This window comes from Panthera onca, chromosome A2 (assembly GCF_046562875.1).
Source record: "Panthera onca isolate mPanOnc1 chromosome A2, mPanOnc1 haplotype 2, whole genome shotgun sequence".
Lineage (NCBI taxonomy): Eukaryota > Metazoa > Chordata > Mammalia > Carnivora > Felidae > Panthera > Panthera onca.
In genome coordinates, this window is record NC_138340.1 from 118,686,928 (window position 1) to 118,705,221 (window position 18,294).

The window sequence follows — 18,294 nt, forward strand, 5'->3', positions numbered from 1 at the left end:
GGGAGACACAGAATCGGAAGCAGGCTCCAGGCTCTGAGCCATCAGCCCAGAGCCCGACGCGGGGCTCGAACTCGCGGACCACAAGATCGTGACCTGAGCTGAAGTCGGACGCTTAACCGACTGAGCCACCCAGGTGCCCCTGTTTTTCTTTTTTAAACTAAACCATAGTTGGGTTTGTTTTGTTTTTAATTTCTTCACCTCTCACATATTCCAGCACTGGATCTAGAAAAACAGATCACCTTGAAACCATAAAGGCTTTGTCTGACTTGGTAGTATCCTTAGATTCCATCTACAGAAGCTTCCCAAAATGAGATCTCCTTTATCCTAAACACACAATCTCCCCAGGGTCATTTCCATCTATCTTATCCTCCCTTTTCTTCCTTTCTGATTCACAAGTACTTGAAGAGCCCCAAGTTTCTATAATTCTTACTTTCTTCTCTTTCCATTCCCTTGTCTTTCACAGTCAATCTGGGGCATGTAGTTTATGTTAACATTTACCAGATACCTTGTCTTCTCCAGCAAATGTCATCATAAAACCTTAGCATTCAACCCAAATCACACGCTGATCACTGCCCCAACCAGAATTAGAGGTTTATTCTCAAGTTACACATTTTGGAGAGAAAGGAGTGTCAACTCCAATTGTTCTATAGGACTTGTTTTAACTTATTTATTTATTTATTTATTTATTTATTTATTTATTTATTTATTTCAAGTAATCTCTACACCCTACGTGGGGCTCAAACTCATGACCCTGCGGTCAAGAGTCACGTGCCCTTCCTACTGAGCCAGCAGGTGCCCCCGTTCTATAGGACTTTTATAATAAAATCCTAAAGCTTAAATGCCTAACTAAATTCTAACAAAAATATTAATAAATAATGTAACATAACATAAACTAGGTAGTAGATTATATGCTTCATAATGATTTATAAACTCCTTGAAAAAGGATGCTACCTTTTTCTCTGTAAAATTTCACATCATCTCTGAATAAGTGTTTTGATTAATGAAGGAGCAAAGTCATGAGACAGGATTCAAATATAAGACAGCAAGAAAAACCAGAGTGAGGAGATGAGAACAGAAGTTCCAAGTGGGTGGGGAGGGACAGAGATAGTGGAGGTCAGGAAAAGGTGAGGTCAGAAGGAATTCTTAGGGCCAGAAGAGCAAACCAAACGGTGCTTCTCAAGGGCACCTGCAGCTGATAGATACCCAACCAGTCACCTCACACAATTACAGATGCTCAATTAGGGACTGAACAGGATGCTTTCATGTCATTCTCAATTAAGAAAGAAAAAAACAGGGGCGCCTGGGTGGCTCAGTTGGTTAGGCATCCGTCTGACTTCAGCTCAGGTCATGATCTCACAGTTCGTGGGTTCCAGCCCCACGTCGGGCTCTGTGCTGACAGCTCGGAGCCTGGAGCCTGCTTCGGATTCTGTGTCTCCCTCTCTCTCTGCCCATCCCCTGCTCGTGCTCTGTTCTATCTTTCTCTCTCTCTCCAAAATAAAGTAACATTAAAAAAAAAATTAATAAAAAAAAGAAAGAAAGAAAAAACTAGAGATAGAAAATGAGAAAGAGGAAGGGTAAGAAAAAAAAAGTTGGATCAGTCAAGCCACTTAGGGAGAAGAGAATATACAATGTTTTGAAGAATAAATGCTCAGGAGCCACAACGCTAAGAGTGAACTTTGCCATTTTCTATGTGGGTGACCTTTCCTCTTAATTTCCTCTTCTTTAAATAGGGGTAATAACAGTACCTACCTACACCTCATAGTTGAGAGGATTTAAATGAGCCAATCCATGTGAAGTGTTCAGCATAGTGCCTAGCACAATGTAAGCTATCAGCTACTGTCGTACAAAAGGGTCAGCTTCAGAAGAATAATTACTCAAGATAGGAAAACCATAAAATAAAATAGAAAATAAGCTATGTTCTACAACTCAATGAGATGCACTTATGCTTTCTTGGTGGGCACAGGGTCATCTTTAGCTTTTTAAGTATATTTATTTAGATTTAACAAGGCCAAACGGGTGTGCATTAGAAGAGTCCAGGGGCAACTGGCTGGCTTAGTCGAAGGAATATGTGACTCTTTCTCTGGGGATTGGGAGTTCAAGCCCCACATTGGGTGTAGAGATTACTTAAATAAATAAAACTTAAAAAAGGAAAAGAGCCCAAAGGTAGGGAAAAAGAGAAAGTAGAATCTGAAGAAGCTGCCATCTGGCCCATATTATATAGATACTTTCTACATTATAGAGTCCAACTTCCCTCCCACAATTCCTAGCCGCAGCCCACTGGTCTTAAAAAATTTCAAAGCACATTGGGGCACCTGGCTGGCTCTGTCAGTAGAGCATGCGACCCTTGATCTCAGGGTTGTGAATTTCACTTAAAAATAAAATCTTAAAAAAAAAAATTTCAAAGCAGCATCATTTGGTATATCACATGGTACATGAATCAGGATTCTTAGTTGTAAGCAACAGAAACTGACTATTGGTGATTTAAGCGGAAATGGAAGATACATGTGGCTCAGAAAATTGCCAGAGAGACTGAAAATCAAGTTAGATAAATGGAAAGCTTAGCAGCCGGAGCCAGTCTGATGAGACAACTGCCCCTGCCCCGAACCCTGATGCTTAACCACTAGACCTGGTACTGCCATCCCTAACACCTTCACTATGGCTGTGCAACCTTTTCTGACTCACAGTGAGAAATTCCCTAACACCTAAAATACAAACATTTTAAAGCTAAAGTTAGATTTAAGGTTAGTCTTACATTATTCTCACATTCTTTTTTTTTTTTTTTTTTTTTTTAATTTTTTTTTTTCAACGTTTTTTATTTATTTTTGGGACAGAGAGAGACAGAGCATGAACGGGGGAGGGGCAGAGAGAGAGAGGGAGACACAGAATCGGAAACAGGCTCCAGGCTCCGAGCCATCAGCCCAGAGCCTGACGCGGGGCTCGAACTCACGGACCGCGAGATCGTGACCTGGCTGAAGTCGGACGCTTAACCGACTGCGCCACCCAGGCGCCCCTATTCTCACATTCTTAAGAAGTCAGGCTTCAACATGTGAGGATTTAACCGTAACAGGCTGCAAATTTAACTTTACTAACCACTCATTATGTTCTGGTGAGAAACTTCTAAAACTTCAGTAAGCCTCAGTTTCTCCATCTGTCAATGGGGATAATAAAACCCACATCATAAGGCTATGGTGAAGAGTAATGTATAGAAGGCTCTTAGCTCAGCATCAGATACAAAGAAAGCCTTCAATAAATGTTAACATAAAAAAAATAAGTTGGCACAGGGTGCCCGGGTGGCTCAGTCAGTTAAACATCCGACTTCGGCTCAGGTCATGATCTCGTGGTTTGTGAGTTCGAGCCCCACATTGGGCTCTGTGCTGACGGCTCAGAGCCTGGAGCCTGCTTCGGATTCTGTGTCTCCCTCTCCCTCTGCCCCTCCCCTGCTCACGCTCTGACTCTCTCTGACTTTCAATAATAAATAAACATTAAAAAAAATAAGTTGTCACAACTTGCTAAAGTCTGGATGTCTCTAGTAGAGGGATTCATTTTTACATAACATAATGAATTGCAAGTTTAGTCCTTGTGGTCCATGGGGAACACACCAGTGTCCCAGAATGCCCTCAAGTTCATGGTGCCTGAATCAAGCAGCAACAAGGAAGCTAACATGCTATCTGAGTGGGTTGGGCAAGACAGTTAAGAAGTTTGGCTTTCTTCTTGATGCTGTTCCTGTCTCATCTGTCAAACCATATAAAGAATTTCTGAAGTGGAAGAAATAAAATGGATCCTTCAGTTTCTCTTTACCCATGGGATAAGAGGGATCTCAACAGCCACCCTTTCTGTAGGATTCACAGAGGTAAGTAGGAAGGAAGAAACCCTCTGGCCATATATCTAGTTATCCAAATCCATCTATTCTTAATAACATTTAGATCTTCAATATTTAATAATTAGTGTAATTAATTACTATAATTACTATATTTAATATAGTAATTAATTACTGATGTTATTAAGATATCTATCCTGAGATTAATTTTGCCTGCCATTTTAACGTCCACTTTAGTACATAGTAAAGATATAAGCAAATGTTTTTTCTTACCACTATTGCTGCCAGCACCTTTCTGGGCTTCAGTTTCTTCACCTGTTAAATAGAAAGACCAGATTAGATGATCCGTGATTCTATAACTAAATAATATCAGTACTATTATAATGCTTGTAGTTATGCCAAGTCCTTGTTCACTTACAAAAGTTAGAAGAGTAGGAAGAAGCAAAGTATGTTCTTCTACATTCAACTCTTAGTCTGACTTTGTGTAAATTGAGTACTGGGAATAACTGGCTTTTAAAAACTGGCTCTCTTTAGGCCTCATGATATATTTCTTCAAGTTCTTGTTCAGCCTGGTTCCTCTGGTTATTCTTAATCAAGAGGTACAAAGTTGGGGTTTCTTTTAAGTTTTATTTATTTAAGTTATCTCTACACCCAACACGAGGCTCGAACTCACTACCCTGAGATCAAGAGTCACATGATCCTCTGACTAAGGCAGTCAGGCGCTAAGTTGTAAGTGCTAAGTTGTAAACTACGAAGACTAGTGCTTTCCAGTGAAGATAAATTCTTCTCTTCTTTTTCTTCAAATGTGAATTGTGACTGGATTTGCAGTGTATAAAATAACCAAACGAAAACTGGGAGATGGAATATTGTGCAAATGCTTCCAGTCGTACGGATGCTTACTTTCATGGAGACAAGACATCTGTATTTCATATTGAATATTCCCATTTTTGTCCAATTGTTAGGCGTGTGACAGACAGAACTTGTGCCTATAAAGGGTATCTTTCTTCTCCCTGCAAATTATTCCCTTAATCAATTAGTGCCAGATTTGAAAAAAAAGCCTCTTATTGTTAAATTACTTCTCTCATGGACTTTATTGTTAAATTTGATCTCTCTCTTTAGCTTTGTTTTCATGCAAGTATTTGTCATTTGCTTATTTTCCCAAGAATGTGTAGCTACAGTTTGCATATATGTCTGATATTAAAATCATTTTCTCCCGCTAATTCTTTACCAATGAGCAATTACCCACTATAGTCCTTGAATTGAACAGAGATGGCCTGATAACTCTTTGTAGAGGGTTCATGTGATTGGCCCTGTGGAGAAGCACTACTATTCAGGGGATAAGAGTTTGGGCTCTGGATTCAATGGACAAGTTACTTAACATCTTGGACCCTTCCATTTCCTTTGCCGTAAAATCAAAATACACTAAAAATACCTCCTGCTTGAGGCTGAGTAAGGATTAAACGAGTTAATGTATGTGTAGTATTTGACATAGGGGTTGGCTCAGAGTCATCCAGGATACATATCAAATTTTCAGGATACTGAGAAGCCATATACATTTTAGAGAAATACTTAAAAGTCAACAAGAACAATCACCTTATTTTATAACTTAAGCTCCTACTGATGCTACAGAAACCGTCTCTTCAGGTTACTGGAAGTCAAGGGCCCTGCCCTCAAGAAGCTTGAGATCCTCTTGGGGGAGCCAAGACTAACACAAATGGATAGTCTAGTTCACAGTCTCACGGTCACAGTTAAGTACTGTAGAACAAAGCTCCCCGTGTAAAAGGTGGCGTTTTGAGGAGGCGCTCAGCTGAAAGAGTGGGAAGTAGTACAGGAAACTTTTCTAGAAACTTTCTAGAAGTGAGACTTGAGGCAAGGCAGGGTTTGACTCTGCAACTGAAATGGGGGCGAGGACATTGGAGAAGCAAGGAGTTCCCCCGACTAGAAAAGCACTAGTCTAGTCTCTCTAGGAACATCCAATGTTCAGAAACTTCTACTCACCACTCCTGCAACCCCCACGTCTACCCTAGTTCACCTTAAGCTGAACTAGGAGGAGAATGAATATGTTACTCAATTAAATGTATTTTGGAAATAGCCGGGAGGCGGTAGCAAGCAGGGGGTAAAATCTCCCTCCCCCCTTCACATCTTAAAAGATGAACCCGGGGGCTAGGCTTTTGCCCTGGGGTGGTGAGTTGAGGGTCTGGAAGCCCCGAGCCCTCACCAGGAGAAGGCAGGCTCCCGTCTGAGGCATTTGAGGCCGCAAGTCTCCGCTCCGGCCACTTCCTGGAGCACCTGGAAGCTAGGCGAGGCTGGCGGGGAAAGAAGGAGGGAACGCGGGGCCCAGCGGTCCCCGGAGACAAAGCGGGGCTCTTGGCAGCCGCCGGGGACGTGCCCCGACCCACGCTCGGTTCACTGCCAGCCGGGGCCGGAAGGGCCGCGCCGCCCGCACACCCGCGAAGGGCCCGGAAGCTGCTTCCGCCCCGCTCCGCGTGGGGCCCGCGCGGGACGGGAAGGCAGAGGCGGCGTTTGCCGAAGAATCCGGAGAGAGAAGGGGGGGGAGCTAAGCACGGAAAGACGTCTTAACCTCGGTGGCGGGACTCCCCGCCACCGCTGCGGGGCGCCGAGGACCCGGCGGCCTCTCCCCACCGCAGGAGGCCCCGCGGGCGGCCCCAAGGCCGGCGCGGCGCTGGCGGAGCGCTAGCTCGCGCGGCCGCCGCTGCCCCGCGACCCGATGGCCCGAGCCGAGCGCTCCCCGGGCCTCGAGCAGCTGCCCCTGCGCGTCCTAAAGGAAGGACCTCATTTGTTCCTCCGAATGAGACTATTCCCGGAACAGTAGTACTGATGGGGGGAGGGGGGGGTCTACTTGTTTAAATCCTTGCTTTCTGCATTCTCGCTATGGTTCTGTGGCGACTTTTCTTTTTAAAAGGAAGCAGGCTGAAATGTCCAGCGTGGCTAAAAAGTATCCCAGTTTAAAAAGGAAAAAAAAAAAAAATTCTGTAATTTTCCCCCTTTATTTTCAATTGCAAGCCGTGGCGTCTTTTAACCCTAAAAGACCAAGCTTCAAATGAAGACGCAAAACAATCTTGATTTCTATCGATCAGGCTTGTGGCTGGACGCTTTCCACCACGTTTTTAAATAGGAAAACATTAATGGGCTGTTTAAAAAATGGAGACACATATTTTAGTCGTGTCTGGAAATGTTGAGGAAAGGAAACGTCGGTCTTTTCATTTGTTTCCAATAAACCCAAAATGCAGTCTTTCCAGAATATTTTACAGGAAATAATTGGGGGGTGAGATTGGGCGGGGAGGGGGGCAGGGAGGGGGGGTGGTTCATAGACTAGCTTCCACCAGCAGAGTTGCTTGATTGGTATTTGCTTTTCAGTTCTGCAATCGAAGGTCAACTGTATTTGATGGCTCTTGTTAGTAGAAATAAGGCTCCCAAGCGCTGAGGATTCCAGTTCAGATCTTCAGACACTGACAGCTGTAGGTTTCCCCTTAGGCAGCAGGTTCTACTGAGACCAGTAGGACCCCACCAAGCAAGGAAAACGTGGAAAGTTGTATTACAAGGAAATTTTATGTTTAAGTTGTATGTGTGTTTGGTACATGAGTGCGTCGTTTAGAAAATTAAGAAATATAGACAGAACAGTGTTCAGGAGGCTATGCTGTGTCACAAACCAAACAGAAACAAACACAAAAAGATTCAGAGTTAAGACACCTCCTGGAATGTTCCTTGCTTTCCAAGCCCTTTCTAGCTGACACCTCTTGACAATTTAATGGAAGTTGAACTTGGGCACAGGCAACTCGTCTTTCATTTATTCTTCCCTTGTCTAGGTTCAAAAACAACAACAAAAATATGTGTGTGTTGAATTTTACCTGTTCTATTTTTATATTTTAAGACATATATCTTAAACATCAAGTAGCCCAACATTGCATTGTTCAAACAAGATGGCAGAAACATTCAACTGGGAGGTTGTTTCAAAGATTCAAATAATCTTGGTGGCTTCAAAATCAAGGACTTGATTGAGTGGATGGCTAGTAAATCAGAAGTGGAAAAACATGAACTATCTCCAGACTGAAATAAATCACATAGAATAAATGAGAAGGGGCAAAATCAAATCAGGAATTTAGAATCAAGAAGCGCAGTGGCCTCAGATTCTAAGCTATCCTGGATTTTATTTAGGAAGATACTAAGGCAAACTAGTCCACCTCTGGGTGCCTTATCTTTCCAATGCATAAAACAAGAGGTTGGGTAAATGGGTCCCTTTCAGTTCTGGTCATCTACACACCAGAAGTCCTAAGGCAGGACTTTTGTGTGCTTTCAGAAATGCAGGCAAAAAGAGTAGGCTTACCCACAACAGAGAGTCACCAAAGCTAGCCATCTAGGGAGTAGCCTCTCTGATAAGGACATGCTAACTTGTGTCCTTGTATGTACTGAAAAAAATCATAGCATTTCTAAGAGCGAGAGAGTTCTTTTAGGGTCCCATCCAAAATAAAGAAAGTTGTTGTCCATGCATTGATTTCAAAATTTTAAAACAGAGGGGTAGCCTGTCATTCAAAACAGTAAATTAAAGACTCAGACTCCAAGAGCTTCTACTGCTTAGAATGATTATTCTTTGGGAAGAAACAGAAACAGCAGTGACCGTTTTGTTTTGTTTTGTTTTTTTCCCACAGACGTGCTCAGCCATCAGAAAAGCTTAATAAATCCCTATTTAGTATGCATTTATGCGGTGATTACATGAACTTTGACCTCTGAAGAGCTGTAGCAATTAGCTTCAGTGACCAGCACCTTCTCCTTCCATTCCCCACTGGCTTCCTTGCGTCTTCCTTTCTCATCTCAATAGTCTGTGCACTAGGAGAGCATAAAATGTTAAAGTTGACTTTCTACCTGAGATACTTGCTTTTGCACGAGTGAATTACCTCCTCCTCCCCTCACCTCCTGTCTAAAAAGTCATCTCAGATGGATATTGGGGCTCTGATTGTCGATATTACTCAAACGCAAATGGATTTCAATTCAATCTTGCCCTGTACTTTCGCAAAGGAGATAAGCTCGAACGGCCCAAAGAGCCTCATTTCAGAGCTCTTGGCATCTGAAATAAATTGGATCTTTTCTGTCAGGCTAATTTAACATTTTAAAAATATTCAGTGTAATTTATTTTAAGTCAAATGAAACCTAGTGGATTGGCAGAACGCTGGAGGAGAAGAGAGGAGAAGGGCAACTGGAAACTCCTCTCCCCACCTACCAAAAAAAAAAAAAAAAAAAAAAAAAAAGCCAGGAAGGGAGAGGAAAGTGTTTTAAGTTTCTAGTAAACACTGTTTAGCAAAAGAATAATAGGAAAGTTGCCCCTTTCCCAAAGAGGGATGGCACTATAATTGTTGCCTTTAGCGGAGAGCTCAGATAAACCGCTGGGACTCATTCTAAAGTGACCCATCGCTACATTCATCTCTTCTTGAACTTTCGGTGAACCTGAGATTAAACAGGGGTGAGCAGCTAAGCAGTTTGTTGTTAGCAGCCTTTTCAACAACCCTTTCAGACTGAGTAAATATTGATCGGTTTGAATCTGATTGCCCCAGAGGAAAACACCAAGGCATCTGAATAGCCTCCAAAAGTAAACTTTCAAAGGTGAAGCCGAGAGCAGACTTGAGAGCCAGATCTCAACTCAGCCTAGGTTGGGGACACCCTGAATTTCAGGAGGACTTTGAATGAGTGTGAAGGAAGTGAGGAGAACGCATTTGAAAACTGGAATTTTGTCTCGCAATTATCCCAAGTCCCTAATTGAGACTCTTGTCCTTTTTAAATTTATCAATAAAATGCTATGTTCTGTGTTCCCTCTTTTGTTGTTTCAGTCACCATTGCTGTCATTTTTCAAGGAGCTAACCCTGCTCCTCAGAGACCAAGACAGAAAAAGAGAGACCTAGAAATAGGATGTGGTAAGCGCCTTTGATTTAATCGATTGGGACAACTAAAAAGATACAAATGTTTTCCTTGTTGAAAGGTATATTAATGTTTCCTAAATGCATTGCTTGTTAACTGATTTATTCCATGACCTAGAGAAGGCTTGGGATGTTTAGCCATAATTTATCGTTCTCCTCTCTCTCGGCTACATTAAAACCAGCACCTTCAAGATTGGAATCTCCAGGATTCCAGCGGGTCGGGCCCTGCTTTTAGATATTGAAATTACGGCAGTGGCATGCAAATGACACTTTAGCACATTAAAGAATTTGGAAACCAGCCATCTGTTTTGCTGTGTGGCCTTACACTAATAAACAAAAGATACTGTATAAGGCCAGGGTGGGAACTGAAAGAAAGAGTTGGCCGACTTTGAAGTTCTCCTCCATCCACTTGAGTCTTTTAGAGGCGAGCCCAGAGCCCAGGAGCCAAGAGGGGAGGGCAGCGGGTGCCCTTGATATGGCCGCAGCAACCGCGCCTGCAAAGTCCAGGCTTGCCCCTTTGACGGGGAAGTACAGGAAATCTCATGGGTGCTCTAGGAGGCCTGCAAATTCCAAGTTTTGTAGGATTTCTCCTCCCACCCTCAGCCCATCCTCTGTAAAACACCCTTTGGAGAGGAAGGAAGTCAGATGCCTGTATTTGTGATGCTGTAAAATTTCTGCTCTACTCTCGGGGCTAAATGAAAGCTTCTGAAAATGTGTGAAAGTGAAGGAAAAGTGGCAAGAGGTCTAGGAGGAGAGCCTTTGATTTGCTGGCTTCCTCTATTTGAGAGCAGACACCTGCCTCAGTTTGGAAGCAACTTGAATATCGGAAGACCTCATAGAGGCTTCCGCAAGTTCAACTGAAAGAAACTGCTGAGCCCAGAGAAGAAAATAACAACTTTTTTTTTCTGAGTTATGGGATTAGAACTGGGTTATGGATTTAGAATTAGAGCAGACCCATTACAGCCATGATGGCTATGAAATCGAAGCTGAATCTAATGGGGATGAGATGTGTAACCCAGAGGGAGTGGGCAGGGGGACATGTAGAGAGTGGCAGGAAGGGATGGATATTGACAGGAGGGATGGGAGGAGAGACGCAAGGGTTTACTGAATACAGACCACACTCAATTTAAGGGGCGAAATATATTGGAACACTGTCTAACAAGCCAAAAAAAAAAAAAAGAAGAAGAAAGAGGGGTGAGATGGAGGCCTCACCCTCAAACAGCTTTATACTGGAGCTAATTAAATGTGAATCTCTTAGCTCTTGGTTCACTGATGTGAGGAAAGACTGACTGAAGAGTTTGGGCTTTGGAAGGGGGTTCTGTTTATATATACGTCAACATTCAGTTGGAGGTGAAAAGGTTAGCACTTGACCCAGGAAGTATCCGTGTTTGTTTCAAAAATAGATCTGCTTCATAAATTTCTTCACCATTCATTTTTTCCAGTATGAACTTGGATTATAATAAAGGAACTATTGTTATTTTAAAGAAAATCAACCTAGTAAGTAGGTATTAGCTAGGTGCAATGGCACTCATAGGGGAACTTTCAGCTACATAATGAAAAGCATTTGCTTTTTTTTTTTTTCCAAGAAAAGGCCCACCTCTGAAAATGCACAGCACCCTTCTCCCCTTCCCCACATGAAATGAGCCAACGCTGTTGGAACCAGTAAATTGTAGCCAAGCCAAATTCAGGGCCGCGTAAGCATATGTGAAACTTGAATATATTTATTACAGACATCTTAAGACCCGTAAACTCTGCTCTAGATCACATCACTCCAGGATCTCAGAGCTGTTCATGATTGTACAGGAAATGGGGAATATCATAGGCTCACAAGGAATAACTGATATAACTCAGTGTGGTACTTCAGGGACATCAAAACATTGTGCGACATGCAAAAGACTATTCACGAATCACACAAAATATACATTCATTGTGCCATCCATCACATTAACAATTGAGCTGAAAATACATCATATCCAGCTAAGATAACTGTGGAAGGAAGAAGCTGGTTCGAATAATACCTTTAGGTTCTGAATAATCTAGCACAAATTTAAAAAAGAGTGTGCCCAGAGAAACACTAAATGGGTGGTGATAGGGGGAGACCCAGCACAGGAAGCAAGGTTTTTGAACCTCGTATTCTGCAGGCCTTCTTAACTCACTGAAAGAACAAATGCAGGCTACCCTCTGAGGCATCTGATTGAGTTTAAGTGAGCGATTTTATTCTTTAACCCATAACATATAAAATTGTACCAGCTTTGAGAGTTGCCTACCCTGTTTTAGTCACTTAATCTAAACATTTCTAGAAAATCCGTATAAAGATAAATCTCTCAGGACAAAGTATTTACAACCAGCAAACTCACACACATGAAACTGAATTAAATTAAGGGATGAATTAATTGTGTAAACAAGCTCATAGTGCCTCTCTTCCTCATGAGCTCCTGGACCCTCCTCTCTCTCTATCCTACTTTGAGGGCAAAGTAGGGGAGAACTGTAAATATACAGATAGGTAAAAGATAGGCCTCCCTCTAACATGTTTCTGCTGGCAAAGGAGACTATATTCCAAAGGACATCTGAAAGGAACAGACTGTGGAAATCTCCAAAGTAGGGAGGAGTGTTGGGGGCCATCAGAAAATTGATTATGGCACCCAATCTGCATCAAGGAGTTAGCACACACACACACACCCCAATCAAGCCTCTACTCCAGGACTCTCTGGAAACACATTGTCCTGGCCAGGAGCTCCCCAGATAGGATCAGAAAGGAAGAGAGAGACTGTAAATGGAAAGGAAGATAAGCTAAGAATGTGCTTTGCGTAAGGAGTCCCCAGCCTGAGGAATAGCCTGGGCTGCGGAGTCTGGGGCTTGGTCGGCCTCAGTGAGAGGTAGTCAGAGTGTCTGAGGTAGAGGACCCCGGGGAAGGAATGCAGGGCGAGGAGCTGGACTTCTCTGAAGATTCTTCGGCCTTCTCCTCACTTCCTGGCGGGGTGGCAGGAGAGATGGGCAAGAGACCCTCCTTCTCTCGTTTCTTCTGCTTCATCCGGCGGTTCTGGAACCAGATCTTCACCTGGGTCTCATTGAGCTGTAGGGACGCGGCAATCTCCACCCTGCGGGCACGCGTCAGGTACTTATTGAAGTGGAACTCCTTTTCCAGCTCAGTGAGCTGCTTCGTGGTGAAGTTGGTGCGCACTGCATTGGGTTGACCCACGTAGCCATACTCTCCAACTTTCCCTGGGGGCATGGTGGGGAGCGATGAGAGAACAAGGTAAAAATTTTTACAATCGATATGAGATCCCCTAGAAGCTTCAGAGCAACATTCAGATAAAGGGGAGATCAAGAATTTCTCAACAGAAACTCAGCTGGGAAAGGTGACTGATGAGGTGTAAAGTGTTAATCTGAAGTCAACCATTAGCAAGGTCAGACCAGTGATGAATGGAGCCTGGAGATATTAACAGAACCACCCCCACCCCCACACAACACTACCCACTTCCTATTCCAGAACCTCTAAAACTCAGCCCCTTGGGAAACACAACAGCCCCAGATGTGCCTTTGCCCCAACACACCTGGGCAATCTGTCCACACCGGACACCAGTGGGAAGAACTTTAAAAAAAAAAAAAGTATTAATTTTCCTTGGCAACTCAACATACTAGCTCCTTCCAGAACCATCAAGGAGCATCCAAGGAATGGCAAGACTGACCTGTTTTGGGAGGGTTTCTTTTGACTTTCATCCAGTCAAAGGTCTGCGCTGGAGAAGATGTCTCTGATGTAGGGGAGCGACAGGCTTCTTGGTGGCTGGCGTGGAGAGGGGACAAGGAGTTATTATACGTGGCCAGGGCCAGGCTCTGGTGCTCTTGTCCATATGAGTGGTGAATGTACTGAGGCGAGCCCACCGCGCCCCCGGCATAACCCTGGTGGTGGTGGTGATGCTGGACCATGGGAGATGAGAGATTTCCAGAGTAAACAGCGGGAGCGCACGAGGGGTACCCACCACTTACTTCTGCTTCCTGATTTAACGCGTAGGGGCTGTAAGGCGCGCCGAAGTTCTGCGCGCCATAGCTTGGACCACAACTCGAATGGGAGTAGGACACCCCCAGGTTCCCGGGAGTCTGGTAGGTGGCCGGTTGGGGGTGATGGTGGTGGTGGTGGTGGTGGTGGTGGTGGGGCGGGCTGATCTGCACCCCCCTGCCCACTAGGAAGCGGTCGTCGCCGCCACAGCTGTTAGCACTGACCGCGCACGACTGGAAAGTTGTAATTCCATGGTCGGAAGGGTAGGCTCGCGCTGAGCAGGTCCCCGAGTCGCCACCGCTGAGGATGGGGTATTCCAGGAAGGAGCTCATTCTTGCATTGTCCATCTGTCACTGAGGGACCGGGTCCTGCGAAGCCCTGGGTGACCGTGCCAACTTTCTCACTTCCTCCATGGGGCCAGAGAAGAAAAATGATATGAATGTACAGTGCGCAAGAGGGGGGGCGCGAGGGCGGAGGGCGCAGGGGGAGGGGCACGTGACTATGTCAGCCAATGGCTGAGCCTCCTGCGAAAGTTTGCTGGCTCCCGCGGTGATGGATCACCGTTTCAGTGGCATTTAAATCCCCGGCGCTCCTCCAGTCTAGGTGACGCGCAGTCGCCCCCCCAGGCGGCCCAGGCGGCGGCAGCTGCTGCGGCGGCTGCAAGGGCAGATTCGGAGCGCTGGGCCGAAGGGGAACAGAAGCCACCTTCTGCGCGCGCCGACTCCGCTCTCCCCCCCTTCGGGAGGTGGGGGCTGGGAGGCATCCCCGTCTCCGCCCCCTCCCCACCGTGCACAGAAAGATGAACTGGCAAGAGGTGAGAAGGGAAGGGGGCTCCGTCTCTCTTGGGTCGGGAATCAGTGGGCCGGAGCTCGCTGGCCTCCCACTAGCTCAGGGGCCGAGCCCGCAGAGCGCGGAGCAGAAAGGGTAGCTCCGCGGGCGCTTTCACTACACAGTCCCTGCTGTGGTGCCGGGGCAGTGAGGAGCGCAGAGGACCGTGGCGTAGGACGAGGCTAGGCCACCAGCTCCCCGAGCTTCGAAAGGAGAGGGAAGTGCGCAGAGGGTTGGCTGGGAGGAACCCGGCTGGGCGTGGAGGGGACGTGAGCAAGAAAAAAACAAAAAAACACAAAAACCAAAAAAGCCTTCCCTTCCCCAAGGAGGGTCTCTGAACCCTATTCCCCCACCGCAACTGATTATTAACGAGGCAATGAGGAGCTTTTGTAATTCGACGCCCGGGAGCGGGTGATTGGTAGTAGTTAAGGTTGCCGGAAAAGGCCGAGGGTGGCCGGCTCTTCGCCCTCCCTCTTTCCTCGCTCTCCGCCCCTTTCTCCTCCCCACTCAGCTTTGCTCCGGGAGCCCTATGGGATCCGGAGCAGCTCGGCCGCTGGATTTTGAAGGGTAGGAGGCGGGGGAGAAAGATGACGCTAGCGGACGTGGCCAGCGTGGGGGCCGGGCGGTGCGCTGCAGGCCATCTGCCGGCTCCCCGGGACCCAGGAGTCTGCGCGCTTCAGCGGGGGCCTCAAAGGGCGAGACCACAGCCCCAACTAAATACGCTGAACTCCCCCCACCACGCCCCAACAGTGGTGCTTGTTTTCTGGAGGGGGATGTTAGGAGTGGTAGGGCTTCCTTTATCCACTAACCGCCCCCCCCCCTCCCATTCTACTGCATGTCTGAAGTGGGGGGTTAGGGGCTGGCAGGTGGGAGGGGCGGTGGACAGATGGCTGATGGTGGACGGGACATTTTCTTCTTCCCCAACAACACCTCCTCCCCTTTGTATCTATGTAGTTCCTTGTGTGAACGTTCAAGTCTTTCTCTAGAGAGACACGTGCAAATCTGAGCGTCATTCCAGGCCAGGGGTCCTGTTCTCCATCACCCTCATCCTACCCTGATGCTGACGGGGTCGTTAATTGCTGTTTACTATTAGGTTTCGTGTCAACCCTTGGCTTGTAGAGAGAAAATGCCAAACTGAGACCGAGAATTGATGCATTCTTAGGTAAAAGAAATCCAGAGATCATCCAAGAAGCTTTGCAGCCAATGCAGTATAGATTTTTCTCTGACCCTGCTTATCACATCGGAATGGGACAGATAAAATTTATCTGAGGACGGGGTTCCCACTCCCCTCTAGTTTTCCCTCCCCAGTTAGAAGAAGGAAGTTTTGTTTGAAGCAGGCACATCATAAATGTGTTAGCCAACCTTTCAGGTTTCTGCATTCTGTTCTTCACATACAGAAGTTACCCCACCAAACCTGCCCCCACAAGAGGGGAACTCTTGCAGACATTTGACTATGGATTCCCCCAGTAGCAAAGACAATTTTTCCCTAAACATTTACTTTTGAAATAGTATTTTTCTGTGACCTTTGACCCATCCCCAACCACGGTTAAGAGCGAGCCCAGCCAGGAAAGGTCACTCCTACCCCATTTCAGCACCTGGGGACACTTATTTCCGAGAAGGGAAAAGGAAAGGAGGCCCTCCTGGAGGCGGCTTCCTTGGGAGTGCCAGGCCTCCTGAGATGGGGAGGGACGCGGCTCCTGTCGGGGAGGCGGTAGGACGTGAGAGTGTAGGTGCTGGCACCGCGGACGATCTGCTTTCCGAACCAAAGTACGTTCTTTCTCCTTGCCTCATTCCTGTCCCTTTGTTGGCTTCTTCGGCCCGGGTTTGCGCAACCCCCTCGGCTGCAGGGCTTAGCGCCACAAAGCCGCCCGGGACCGCAACCGTTCTCCTGCCTCTGCTAGTTCTCGGCCTCTGTGCTGCTCTCCTTCCACTTCTCTTCCTCCCTCCGGGCCTCTTTCAGAGCCAGCGTGGGTGGGGGTGTTTTTCTTGGGACCGCTTTCATGCACTTGCATAGAGGCCCGCAATCTCTCCGGCAGGAGACAGACCTGCCTCCGCGCGCTGCTCCCGGCTCCCGGAAGGCCGGACTCCCGCAGCAGAGCCTGCTCCGCCCGGGCTGGCCGCCCAGAGCGCTGCTCTCCCGGTGTTACTTACAAAGGCGGTCTCCTCTGGCCTGGAGCCCGCAAGGCTTCCGTAGCTCGGTTCTTCCCCCACCCCCCACGAAATCGTGGGGCTCATCCCGCCTTGTAGGAGACTCTTGGTTCTCCTGGCTTGTAGGCCAGTGCCCCACGACTGGAGCTAAAGTCTCTTTAAATGCTCTGGGAGAGTGGGTGAAAGGAGACCTTGGTCACTATTTAAATGATGGCCTGCAAGCGGCTTGCTGGGCTCAAAGCACCTCTTTCAGGGCTCTTCTAGAAAGGGAAGGAGCGAGGAGGAGACAAACGCCGCCGAGGCCCCGAGCTGCTCATGGCATCCGCGGCTCAGCCAAGCTGTTGTTTTAAAAGAGCAATAAAAATGAATTATGACTAAACGCCTTCTAACTTAATGCTTTCGGACGGGGATCCCCAGCAAATACGTAAGAGGATTTTTATTTGTGCATGTGTTCCTGCAATTGATCTCTTTGATGACATTCTCATTCATAGAAAGCGTTTGATTTATGAGCGTAGGACGAATCGCAAACAGCAGCGGCTCAGCCCTGGCTGCGGCCGGGCTGCCCTGCTCAGCTCCGCGCCTGGGGCTGGAGACCCGCCGGGGTCCTTACACGCCTCCGCCGCTGCCAGGATGTAGGGGGCAAAAGGGTGAAGGAAGATAGGGTGCAAACCCATGGAGAAAGATCGCGATTTCATTGTAACTTCCAAGCCTTAACTATTAAGAGCCGGGTTCCTAAATCAACCCGCCCCCCACACATGTTGCTTACACACTGCGTTTTCTCACGGTAAGTAGCCATCACAACAGAGCTCAGTAAGGAAAAAATCAGCATGGGGAGATATAAGAAGGGGGGGGGGGGGAGCAAGACAGCCCAGGAACGTGCCCTAGATTACATTTTATTGATATTTCATTTAAAGTGCTTTTTCTCTTTCTCTCTCTAGAAACTGGGTTAATTTATAACCTAGGGCGCAGAAACTCTCCATTTTAAATCTCAACTTGGTAACCTGGCTTCAAAGCTTTAATGATCCATTATTTGCCATGTAAACAGATTTAAGAATGAAATATTGATTTTTCTGACCCTGAAAAAAAGAATCCTAGAATGACTGGACCAGAGGATTGGAAAGAACGCTTTCTGAAGTGCATTTTCCAGCTAGTAACCATGTTTTGTTTTATTTTTGTTTTCTCTACCTTTTAGGTCTGTTTGCCTAGACCCATCAACATCTGGGAGACTAATCAACCACACTGAAAATGTTTCCAGGGGATTGTGGGGGAGGGGGTTGGAATGTAGATGTTTGAAACAAATGTGTATAAATAAATGAATTGTTGATAACTTAGTTATTGACCTGGAGACTGGTAGCTTGTTAAAGAAACTCCATGTTCCTTCTTCCTGGTGTTGGGCGGTTTCTGTAGGCACTTTTATTTCTCCACTTTCAAAAGCTTGGGCTTGGCCCAACTGTGAGGCTGCCCAATCCTGTTTCTATTACCAATTTAAATCTATGGCTTGAACCTCTACACTGAAAAACCAAATCCATTCCCTTTAAAAAGAGAGAGAAAAAAAAAACATTTCTCAGAAGTCCTAT

General features: G+C 46.2%; 1 protein-coding gene and 2 long non-coding RNA genes across 4 annotated transcripts in view; 1 reads left to right on the forward strand and 2 right to left on the reverse strand.

The window, feature by feature from the left end:
• Nucleotides 1-6,475, reverse strand: part of LOC132679308 (uncharacterized) — a 126,510-nt gene extending 120,035 nt beyond the window's left edge. The window contains exons 1-2 of the long non-coding RNA XR_013551525.2: nucleotides 6,036-6,475; nucleotides 4,091-4,132 (exon numbers count right to left, since the gene is read on the reverse strand). This is a non-coding gene — a long non-coding RNA (uncharacterized LOC132679308). The remainder of the gene's footprint in view (nucleotides 1-4,090; nucleotides 4,133-6,035) is intronic.
• Nucleotides 6,476-11,447: 4,972 nt separating this feature from the next.
• On the reverse strand, nucleotides 11,448-14,154 carry HOXA1 (homeobox A1). Of its 2 annotated transcripts, XM_060632772.3 has the most exons (3): nucleotides 13,732-14,154; nucleotides 13,434-13,528; nucleotides 12,861-12,966 (listed from the first exon to the last, which is right to left on the reverse strand). In XM_060632772.3, exons 1-2 carry the CDS (start codon nucleotides 14,086-14,088, stop codon nucleotides 13,469-13,471), a joined length of 417 nt encoding a protein of 138 aa, XP_060488755.2. In that variant the 5' UTR covers nucleotides 14,089-14,154; the 3' UTR covers nucleotides 12,861-12,966; nucleotides 13,434-13,468. The 2 variants fall into 2 exon arrangements, with proteins under 2 accessions (XP_060488754.2, XP_060488755.2); XM_060632771.3 differs by having other exon boundaries at nucleotides 11,448-12,966; nucleotides 13,434-14,154.
• Nucleotides 14,155-14,327: 173 nt separating this feature from the next.
• LOC132679317 (uncharacterized) lies at nucleotides 14,328-18,048 on the forward strand. The gene is made up of 2 exons (XR_009610086.3): nucleotides 14,328-14,555; nucleotides 17,910-18,048. It is a non-coding gene; the product is annotated as an uncharacterized LOC132679317 (long non-coding RNA).
• Nucleotides 18,049-18,294: the final 246 nt, after the last annotated feature.

Bases quoted from the DNA above. Each gene is read 5' to 3' on its own strand.
- HOXA1 (XM_060632771.3), bottom strand. From the start codon at position 14,088: ATGGACAATGCAAGAATGAGCTCCTTCCTGGAATACCCCATCCTCAGC. The intron at 12,967-13,433 runs GTCAGTCTTGCC...CCATGCCCCCAG, and splicing joins AAGAAACCCTCCCAAAACAG to GGAAAGTTGGAGAGTATGGC.